This window comes from Dreissena polymorpha, chromosome 12, assembly GCF_020536995.1.
Source record: "Dreissena polymorpha isolate Duluth1 chromosome 12, UMN_Dpol_1.0, whole genome shotgun sequence".
NCBI classification, from domain to species: Eukaryota; Metazoa; Mollusca; class Bivalvia; order Myida; family Dreissenidae; genus Dreissena; species Dreissena polymorpha.
The window spans coordinates 11,836,775-11,848,928 of record NC_068366.1 but is presented as its reverse complement, the minus strand read 5'-3'; the positions used below and the strand labels follow the sequence as shown (position 1 = coordinate 11,848,928).

Sequence of the window (12,154 nt, the reverse complement as noted above, 5' to 3'; positions counted from 1 at the left end):
AATAGTATTTTCTGTCGCAATATACATCGGAGTTTTCTGTGGCGCATCACCTAATGCAGAGAATCAAGGTAAATGTAAACTTGAGAATATTTTTGCGAAATCATCACAAAGTAACTAAGTTGAACCAGTAAAACAAACTATTCAGAATGAACTAAACATATCAGCCTATATCGTTATTGTTCCCAAACGCATGATTATTATAAGCACATGCACCCTTTTACGTATTATATTTGAATACATAAAAATTATTTTAAACGGTCATTGAAGTTTTTAAGCAGATCGTGTCTTTTGAGATTTATTATCAAATAACTGCGAAATCGACGAATTACTTCTTCATGTATTAACGCTTTAATTTATTTCACAATTTTATTTTATCAAGATGTAAAACAATTGTTTCCAGCAGAGTAGCATAAAGTGCTATAAATGCCAAAATTGTAAACAATATCTTTACAATTATATAGCACGTGATATAATGTTCTTTAGGTCGATTTTTTATGGTTACTAAATGATTCCGGTCGATAGAAGTATTGACTATTTCTTAAACCATTTTACTTACTTAAAACATATAAATATTCCAATAGCCGTGTTATGATTCAATTTGTCACAGCTTTGCTAGATAAAATGTGTTCAACATTTGGTGGAAGATTCAACAAACAATTGAAAATGTACAAAACGGTGCGAAATCATAATTTGAAATTGATTTAAAACAGCACGCGAAACGATTAAATACTTAGAAGTATTTGTGTTGTTTCCTTAACCTCTAATACAACACAAGAATTGCTTCTTCAAGTTCAAGTTAAATACATTGTACAATATAAAGAGTGCGGATGACCGAGATGCTATGGAAAGACATTTTCAATCCAAAGTTCAACGTGCCGAATCCATAATGCGGCTAACTTTCTGTTCTTTTAATTTCATCTTTAATCGTATTTTATCACTATACCCTTTTCCCATGTTATACAACCATTACATATTTTTTATATTAGCACATGTAAATACAAAATTTTTAAGCGTTTTCATTGGCTAAGTTTTCGTTTATTGACCAATCGCATTTTGGTATTTTGCTGAAATGACGTTGCAAATTACGTCACGAAATGTAAACAACATTCGGGATTTATCATTATGTTTGCGTTAATATTTATTTAATTTGCTCATTAAAAAGCATGTGATAAAACAGATCTGACACTCCTTGTCATATCATACCATATTTTATTAAACTCGTCCGGGAAATTCGTTAGTGAGCTCGCCAAAGCCTCGCTTACTAACAAAATTCCATTACTCGTTTAATAAAATATGGTATGATATGGCAGCTCGTGCCAGATCCTTTATGTATGTGTATACAAGGTTACCGAAGTGTTTAGTTCCGATATTGACTATACCAGTTTATGTTATTTTTTTACGAAATTGCCAATATATGTGAAAACATCTTTTCAAAACAAACTTTTTTTTCCTATTCATTTTCAGATATATTAGTGATTATTTTATTTGCGACGTATACCTACTGTTTATGCAAGAGATAACGAAAACTAAATTTGCGTTTATCTTGAAAACGCTAAAACATAGACTTTGAGATGTCGTATGGCAAGAACAACATTTCTTTATCGGAATTATATCACACGCTGTCATGTTTACTACCCTTTTTAAAACTGCATAACATCTGCATTAAAAAAAAAATCCCATGAATTTTTATAGCGAAACTTCAGATGGCCAAATATTTAAACATTTTTTTCAAATATAGATATATTTGGTAAAAGTTCATTTCCAAAAAAAATTACATAAGATTCTGAAACTGGATCCTTGAGGTGTTTTTTTTTTTACTAAGTTTGGACTTGATTTTAATAAACCATTTAACAAAACAAATTAGTTTTATCAACGGAATGTTGCTGCTTCTGCGTGTAAATAAAGTACAAAACAATTTATAGAGTTGATATTTCATAATTGCATGCAATCGTTATGTTATTATCTTCTAGGTTGTCCCGATCTCAACAATCATGCAAACTGGGTAACAGTTGGACCTTATATTAAAGATATCCAGTTGATAATTAATCGAGGTCGTGCGACCGTTTACTGTCAGACTGGTTATCTAGCATATCTTAAAATGACAGGAATAGATTCCAATCACTTCACAATCACGTGCAAGAATGGGGTTTGGGATGTCGACACTGTTTGTCGAGAAAAAGGTAAGTCCAATAGCATAACACTTTATTCAAATTAATAATTTCATAAACCATTAAACCACGAAAAGCACCCGATCTAGACACAACATTTCCAAGCAGCGATTTCAAATATATAGTATCCCGTCATCCGAGAAGGTAATATAAACTGAGGCGTAAGCCTAGGTTTGCATCACCATTTTAAGTTTGACAATGCTTGATATTATAACCCTTTACGTGACGCGCTTATAATTGTATTAAATCGAACAAATAAACCGTGTCATTGTATCGAAATTAGCAATTTGGGTGAATCATTTGGTCCTGCCTTATATCATATACATATTTTGGACCCTGCAAATTTAGGACTTATAAAATTAAGTTACAAAATGACAAAATCAGCTTTCCGAACTTTTAAATTCTAGCATTACAAATGTGCGTCAAAAGCTGTAATTAGATGCCATGTTTACAAGATGACATGTTGTCGTTTGAAAGTTTTTGTACGTCGTGAGTTTACATCAGAAGTAAATAATAATAATATTAATCATAAAGAGCAGATTCGCATCACACAGGATGGCATAATGCTCATGTATTCAACATGTTTATTGAATATTAAAGCCGACTATGTGATATCCAATTTAGCAAACACATGACTGCGAAACACTTTAACATGGAAATGGATGTAGATTGCGAAATATAATAAGCATAGCATTGTAATTGGATGGAATTTGATTCTTGTTTTGAAATTGCTATTCCATTCTAAGCAGTGGCGTCTAATACTAGTTTTAACAATATGTATAAGCAAATGCCTTGAACACAAATAGATCTTTTTATTCAAACATGGATTATTTTTGAACAGTCATAGCGAATTTCGAAAACAATCGCGTTTTCGAAGTAGGTCTCTCGTTTTGTGAATAGAAAATGAATTGAAAATGCTTATTTCTGGAGTATTTTCTTATTTTTTAATGTATAGATGCTGGCATTTTCTAATACGTTATGTAAATTACATGTAAACATTATGATGCAGCGTTTTTAAAATTGAACGTTCCAAAATATTCAAGATGGCCGCAAATTAATGCTAACCTTCATATGACGATGTTTAATGCGCAAACAAAAACAGTATGCCTATATGTAATGTCAATCTTGAGGCTGAGTAAATCTGGCACCCTTTTGCAAGCTCTACACATATTACAATACAATTGTACATAAAAATAAATATCATGGGTTACTGAGGGAACAATGTAAGCGAAATATAAAACCGCGTCACCATTTCTTGCATAAAACAATAATTATGAAGAATGGAAAACAATACAATTGTAGATGTTGCATATTCATCATAACTGTGTGAGAAGGATTTTTACATCAAGTATCATGGTATCTTTCTGAGAGGATTTCAATGATGTCCGTTGCTCCTTTTAAACTCTTATAGACAAGAAGGAATTAAGTTGAGATCAGTATTGACTTTATTTAATTGTTACTAAGAAAATTGTTATTCTATGGGTATGGCGCATATTAACCAAGGAGTAATAACGTTTCAAGTAAATAGAACTTAAATTCCGTTTATGGCTTTTCAATTTAAATAACAATGCTATGAGATAATATTTTATTTACACTTTATTTTATTTTTTATAAATTTTATTTACACTTGTATATAAGTGATAAGTGCTGGGCCACGATGCTTCATACAAACGATTGTAACCCTCTATTATTTGTTTTGAGCGTACCAATGTGGTGATCCAAGCTTCCATCAATTGAATATTTCATGTTGTATTGCTTTTATCTATTGTAAGGGCGATTGCTAACATATAACAGACGTTGATGGTATCAAAAAAATATGTCCTGATACACTGGAGTTTTATTGTTTGCTATGTTCAATATAAAGTGAAATCTTCAACTAATCACGATGACAAAATTAATTTGCGTGGGCCTAACCTATCGAACAGATGTTGCAGTTCCATGGATCTAGTAAATGTGTCACCATTTGATTAACCTGTCATGTTAAAACACTATTGATTCATAGATTCTCTTGAGCAATAGTTGTATTGAAACAAACACGGAGTGTGTTTATGACACAAAGAGTCAGAAAAAGACGGAGACAGACAAACAGAGCGACAGACATAGCGATAGACAAATAAAGAGACCGACAGACAAACATGCACGCATACACACAGACACACAGATACATAGACACACATACACACAGACAGAGAAAGGAGAAACAAACATATATAAATATTGATATTATATGGGGATGCGTACGAAAAAAATGAGGTCATCCTTCATAGTTAATGTTCTGATATATTTCGAAATATCTTCCATTCGAAATTTTTAACATAAATAAATTTAAACACGTTTAATTTGCATCTACTATTTAATTAATTTTATACACGCGCAATTTGTTGTCCTACAACTGTTTAAGAAATGATATTGGTCAAAAAACAAAGGAAGGAGCAGTTTTTATTTTTTTAACAAGAGATTAGCTTAAATGATAAAACAATGTTTGACATGGTACTGAATACTATGTATGCATTGCTTATGCTTAAAAAATAATGCTTTCTCGAGTGTCATCGGCCACAGAAGTGCTTGTGAGAGAGATAAGAAAGAACAACTTCGTTTACTAGTTACGACTAAAATCATGGACCTGTGTGACAAAATAAAAGAGCTGAGACATGAGGGGTACGCCAGTCTGGAATATATGCACATTATTAGAAAGCGGAGGAAATGGAGGTAAGGAAGAAGATGAAAGAGGCCAATGAGGAATGGATTGAGGAACAAGGCATCATCATCGATAAAGAGATGAGTGCTGGCAGCAGTAAAAAGGCATACAGCATCCCAAAGATCCTCACGAAGACCAGTCAGTCCAAAGCCAGTGTTATATCAGACGCTGACGAAATCTCCTTACCGAGAGTGCTTCAGTTTTTAACAGGTAGACTAAATACTGTAGTGCCCTCAACAACTACCTGATTCAACCAGTTTCCTTCAGAACGATTCCAAACCTTTTGGGCGACGAAAGTCCATCCAAATGTAAGGCAGAGGTGGAGAAGGCAGTGCGTTGTCTTACGGCAGGACATTCTCCGTGAGTGGACAAAATCTCTTCCGAGTTGATTAAGCAAGGAGGAGTGGAAACGACTGCAGCAATGACAACGCTATGTCAAAAGATCTGGGAGGAGGAAATATGGCCTGAGGAGTGGACACAGTAATTTGTCATACCAATACCGAAAATGGGGCAACCACAAATTGTGCGAGAATTACCGCCCTATCAGGATCATTTGTCATTCCATCAAAGTCATGCTACGCATCATTCTTAATCAATTTCAAAGGTAGATCAAGGAACTGCTGGCCGAATAGCAGGCTGGATAGAGCACAGTGGAACAGATCTTCAGCTACTGAATCATTATTGAGAAACACATGAAACCCCAACTTTTCCACAACTTCATTGACTTTAAGAAAGCTTTCGACCAGTGTAACACGATGACCTATGGTATATTATGAGAGGATTCTACATTGACGAAGGGCTGGTGCATGTCATTCAAGAACTCTACGGAGACGCCATCAGCGCAGTACTTCTCAACGAACAGCATGGGGACACCATTGGGCGTCTGTCAGAAATTCCTGCTCTCTCCCGTCCTGTTCAACCTTTTCCAAAAAAAGATAATGCAAAGACTCTGCATGAACATCACACTTTTTTCAACAGAAGACTCTATGAAAGAGCAAGAGCATGCGGGATGGAGGTCAAAACGGAGAAGTCGAAGATCACTGTTAACAGCGCGACCAACACCAATGCAAACATCACCATGATCCGCGAGACGCTAAATGAAGTGACCCAATTCATTTTTTTTGGGCGCAACTATGTCCAAGGATGGAACCAGTACTGCTGAGGTCCAAAAATGAAAATTGCCATGGCGACCGCAGAGAAGGCCAGATTGAGAAGGTTGTCGACAAGCAGTTCCTTCAGCTTTCTCGGCAAGAACAGGCTCTACATGTCACTCATAATAGCCATCCTACTAAACGGCTGTGAACCTGAAAGCTTCACGCGGACACAGAACGGATACAGGCATTTGAATGTCTCCGAAGACTGCACCGCATCTCCTTCACGAAGCACAAGACAAATTATTACGTCCGGAACATGACTGCATCACTTTTTGGTCCACAAGAGCCCCTTCCGGCGACCGTCAAACGACGAAAGCTTGCTTTGTATGAACACGTATCCATGCATGCTACTCTGTGCAAGACTGTTCTCCAGGGTCCGCTTGAGGGAGGTCGATGTCGGGGCGGTCAGACGAAAAGCTGGATGGACAATGTAAATCAGTGGATGAATTACTCTCAGAAGCGCACAAAAGACCTGATTGGAGAGGGATTTCTGAATCATCCTTGATGATGAATCAATTTCAAATTGAATCGATACGATGAATGGGACGTACTGAGCGGATATTGTGTTTAAAAAGTACGCCTCGAATGTGTTCATACTGACCATATGCGTTTGAAAAATGTTTCGTCGTTTTGAGACGTCTACAGACAAAATAACAGGGATTTATATTGCATCTGACGAGATGTTCCTTTAATGCTCTACACTTTGTTCTGAACGCGTTTGAAACTTTTGAGAGCGTCTTTCGCCGAAGGAAATTAAAGGATTTGGATTATGTCGACGAATATGAATATGTCGTTTGAAGGAATCAATTCATTATTTTGTTGACGTCATCGGGAAGTTTTTTTACTCAAATATAAGAGATGAAAGGAACAAATTTAAATACAATGATTATCGGGCTTGTATGTATGTATTTCTTTTGACCTTGCAGTCAACGATAACCCATGAAAGTGCAAGCACTTATTTCCAATGGGGTCCTTTGGTTTTTGCTTAAAAGACAGCAAGCAGAAGAGACAGTATTGTGATACAAGGAATCCGGGTGCGATACACTAGCTGTTTGCGAATAGATCCCTTGGTTCTTTTACGTGCTCAGTATATAGCTCCGATACACGCGAGAAGTACCTGGGTTTCATACCAGTACATCTCTAGTTGGATGGAAAACACTTAAAGCATTTCTGAAATTTCCAGTGCCCCGGAAAGGAATTGAACCGGATACCTCGGGAATGGTAGACCAGTGAGTTACCACTCGACCAGCGCACCACCATTGACCACCGCACAATCCGCTTTAATTAGTTAAAGCGGGACTGCACGATTTGTATATGTGTAAAATTGTAAGATATTTATAAAAATATGTAACAATAACACAAAATAGGCAAGAAAAATTATACATTGAACACGAATCTCATAAAATGCAGCCAAGACAAATTAGCGCCCCGAGCCGATTGTAACAAAGAAATTTCGTACATATTTTCCTACAACAACCGAAGCATTCGTCTTTTTATTAGGATCGGAGTTAGTGTTCGTGTGTCGTATGAACATAAATATTTGATAAAATCGTGCAGTCCCGTTTTTATGTGTTTTTTATCAAGTAATTGGTTGTACCCAATTGTTAAATTTAAAAAAAACGATTGGTAGTAGCTTGGTTCATAACTATAAAATATTGTATGAGTCTTCCTTTAATGATCGATTTCTATCCTAGCTCATTATAAAGATCTTCTGATGAGACTCAAATGTGTATGCAAATGTGATTCGCGGGCATTCAGCTTTAAGTTCATTTTTACATATTGTGTACATTTATATAAAAAAAGTGTCTGAATACTCGTTTAGTGATTTAATAAACAAAAAGTATATTTCTAAAAAACTATTTATCAAGCATTATTTTAAATAAACGCATTATAAGAACTCGTTTCTATATTGTGTCCTTTCTAAAAAGATTAATGCGCATGTTAGAAATAGCCATTTGACAAAATAAGACCTACCTTTGTATGGACATTACATATTGGTATATTAACGTTCTGCAAATTCAATGATGAATATGATGGTTAATTAACTTTGCGAAGTATTAGTATTGATTTGGATTTTTAAGGTTTTAAAGCATACTGAGCATTTATCAGCCTACTGGGAAATTGTATTTAAGTCTGATTCCAATGTGGCATCAGTTTCGTTTGGCAAAGTTACGAAAATGGAAAGACGTGTATAATCTGCATACATATTCATGTGTGTATGTATGTCAGCAGTGTAATTTATATATACTAGACATATAATTGGCCATATAATAGAGCCGTGAGGGACACCGGTGAGAATTTCCATAAGAGTCCCGGAATAATAAATTTGTGTGTAAGATCAAAACGATTATTTGGACAAAAAAGATAAACTTCCAAAGCTAGGGCTAGATCAATAGTTTTGCAAACAGTTGTAGATCTAATTGTCCAACAAGTAAGCATTGTGTACTTCACTAGACACGAGTTAAACACATGACATAATTGGTAGCTTGTTTGTTGCATTGCCTCCGTGATGATTAGATCTCTTTCATCAGGACCGGATGCGTAACCTACCTTGAAACATTTTATTGATTCAATCACTTTCTCATGTGTTATTTGAATAGACTGAACAATTATGTTTGACCTATTAAAATGAATACACGGCTGGTGTTATTGATTATCAGTATGTAATAGCCATACAACCATAAGAAGTTGAGAAAAACGTAACGTAATGGTTGTTAGTTTGTCAACTTATCTAGTGCTGTGCTGGTCCAAATATGATCTATTTTTTTGTGTATGAATGATGTCTTTTACAGATGTTGTTAGTTTGTTATGTAGTATCATTATCGTATAATATCTAAACATAGTCATATATAATTTATATTTGTAAATGTAAATCTTTCAAACAAACACAGATAGTTAAAATCTTCGAACGACAGACGGTATCTCACTTGTGTACGAAAGTCAATAACGATAGCATTACTCGCAGATATTTTACGACAGTATAAAACCTATTGCACAGACATAGGGGTTTGTTAATAATACCAAGCATAACATAAAGATAAGAGTTCAGACTTCAGTTCAAATATAGTTTTAGGTTTAAATTAGAACAATGACTTTCCATATGTTCTTCCTATCATGTTTATTGTTAAATGTACATTATTAATTGAAATTGTTCAATGTTGCGTTGCCTACGTTTGGGAGATGCGCGCATTTTGTCTTGGACACTTTTTAGTCTTTTCCATTGCATTTTTATCAAATTATTTAAATATTCGTTTATCCTGTCTGTTTAGACAAAAATGGATTTAAAGTACTAGCTTTACTGTATAACATGTGATAAGTCTTCAAAAATATTGGACACCTCCCTTAGTTTTAAAAAACGGACCGCATGCTATGTAATGCAGACAATCGTACTTCACTACTATAGTGAAACTAAATAAATATAGAATATTATGTGAGTTTTTGATAAAGATCAAGTATATCATTCGAGGCATAGAAACATGTTAGCGCTAGGCTTGCCTTGGATCGAGCCGAGCATGATAAACGTGATCTTTATCCAAAACTTACATAATGTTCTACTTATCCTATTATTTCCTCCCTTTTTCAATTAATAAGTAATACAATATTGCATTTTTATCGATTTTATCTTCCCGTAGTTGACAAAAACATATTCTCCAATTATTGGTTAACCCCAAATCTGATCTTAATATAGCGATAGTATAAAGCTAAAGTTTATACGATCGTTGTTATACAAGATTTTCATCTGGTAATAGGATAGAAAATGAAAACACTTATTATATCGTTTTTTAACACAAACATGTTGCATGTGTTTTTAAGTTTTACTTATACCTTTGTTAAATGTTTTGTATTAGTTGACATATTATGAACAAAATCAGCCTACAAAACGTGACGTTTTCATTGTTTCATAAAATAAACTTTTTACAATAACGCAATCACATCCAGTATTTTAGAGAAAATGATAAGGACAAATGTAATATTTACTAACCTTAACTTGACTTGCGCATTTTTTCACAGAATATTTAACATGCGTAGTTTCATAGATATGTCTAGAATAAAAACATGTCGATAAGTGTACATACCAAATATATGCAGTGCCTGACCCTGAAAGAAGATTGTTCCTATTGGTCTTGATATTCCTATAAAAATGTACACTTGTTGCGTTACAGAGATTAAGAACAATTATCCTAAAAGCATAATAGTAGTTGCTATGTTCATACTTGAGGGATATCGTGTTACCATGTTTTAAATATTTCTGTCTACATACATTTGTATTAAGGGAGTATGTACACGAGCTTCGGCAGAGGACCTAGAATGTTGCTGTTTTGATGTTTTTGGGATGGCAACAAACAACTTCTCATGTTAGTTATCATCATTTGAAATTAATAAAATAATATAGCCCCACAAACGCGAAACAAATGAATAATTTGGAACGCTTCTGTTGTTTTCGTTAAATATTTGTTACATTACTTGATCATTTATATCAATTTAAAAATGATCATTTATATATAGTGTGAATGACCTAGCATATTTACGATAGTCTGTCAATCCAAACCACAATACGGCATACTTTTTTCTTTTTAAGTCTTTATTACATTTCATGCCCTGTAAGTATAATGGAGCTCTTCAATACCGTAGTTTCCATCTTCGAAGTAAGGGCATTTATACACACACTTCAAAACATGCTTATATCCGTGAACAAGTCCCTTAAGGACTCTCAAATAATTAATTAAACCGTTGAATATATAGGAATAATTTCATAGGGAAATATCATTAGAAAGTTTCTTATCAACACCCACGACTAGTCTTTTATTAAGGACAAGTGTCTGAAAGCTTATACACATTGGGACATTACATACAACACACCACAAACCGTACAAATGATTAAAGCTAGGGTAACCGACTTCATTTTGGGTTTTTTTTAAAGTATTTAGCTGTAAACTTACAGAATGTCGTGTTTAATTACACACAAGTGAACATGAACATTTATCTCTTTGAATAATCATTCGAATTGAAACGTATTATAGGATAACTTTATTTACTGGTTCAATCACAAAACTATATTAAATTATTGTTTGCAATTAAATTATGTCCATGCCAGGGTATATATGTTCCAAGGTTACTTGAGGTAAAATTGACAAATAAATTTCGTACAAGAACGATCGATTTTGGTTTTCCAATTTTATGCCAACACAACTGTATTTGTCTAAATATTGTATAATGCAATAGGGGTTTCTTTCTCGGCTAAAATTATAACATCTTTATTATACGAGTGTTGATAGTTTTGTTTATGGCACTGGTTTCATGACAATTTGCATCGGCTTGAAACAAGGAATATGTACAATTGGTACTAGCACTGTAAATGTTTTATATGTTATGTTTTTGTTCGGTAGGATGATCGTAATTTGTATTTCTTTTATTTTAAATGTTGTTAGTTTGAGACTCAATATCAAAAAAGCGAATACTTATTACTGTTGTGAATTTCAGTCGTTGTGTGCCCTAATCCTAGCGGTCAAAGAAATGAAACAATGTGGCAGCATACTCAGCCATTCAACTTTACACAGACAACAACTCATTACTCGGTTAAATGTGAGCCTGGATATAACGCTATTGCGGATGGACAAACTAGATACGTGGATTTTATTGTGGCAGAATGCAAGAATGGCTCCTGGAAAGTAAATACTGCATGCAGAGCAATAGGTGAACATAACATAGTAATGCTGCAGAAGTTTAACATTAGGAATTGTAGAAACTATAAATAGAATTTGTGTACTAGCTAACTATAAGATTCAATCCTTTTATATTACAACACCCTGGCACTTGTTAACATGAATTGTAATTTAACGAATGGTCAGATTACTTAACATCTTTACAAAAACAAATACCCAAAATCGTTCTTAAATGCTACATTAATGATAACAAATTAAAAATAACGCTATTTATTAAATCAGTGCATCGATATTCCTTAAAGATCAAACCCAAACCTAATTAGAAAACGAAGGAAGTATTAAAAGTAATAGTAGTAGTAGTAGTAGTATTAGTAGTAGAAGTAGTAGTAGCAGTAGTAGTAGTAGCAGTAGTAGTAGCAGTAGAAGTAGTAGTAAAAGTAGTAGTAGTAGTAGAAGTAGTAGAAGAAGAAG

At 34.1% G+C, this 12,154-nt stretch overlaps 1 protein-coding gene across 1 annotated transcript in view; it reads left to right on the top strand.

Moving 5' to 3' along the window:
- Nucleotides 1-4,871: 4,871 nt before the first annotated feature.
- The window catches only part of LOC127853905 (uncharacterized protein DDB_G0271670-like), a 10,245-nt gene continuing 2,962 nt past the window's right edge, over nt 4,872-12,154 (top strand). Inside the window, exon 1 of the mRNA XM_052388707.1 lies at nt 4,872-5,076. Within this exon, the coding sequence (XP_052244667.1) occupies nt 4,872-5,076 (205 nt within the window). The remainder of the gene's footprint in view (nt 5,077-12,154) is intronic.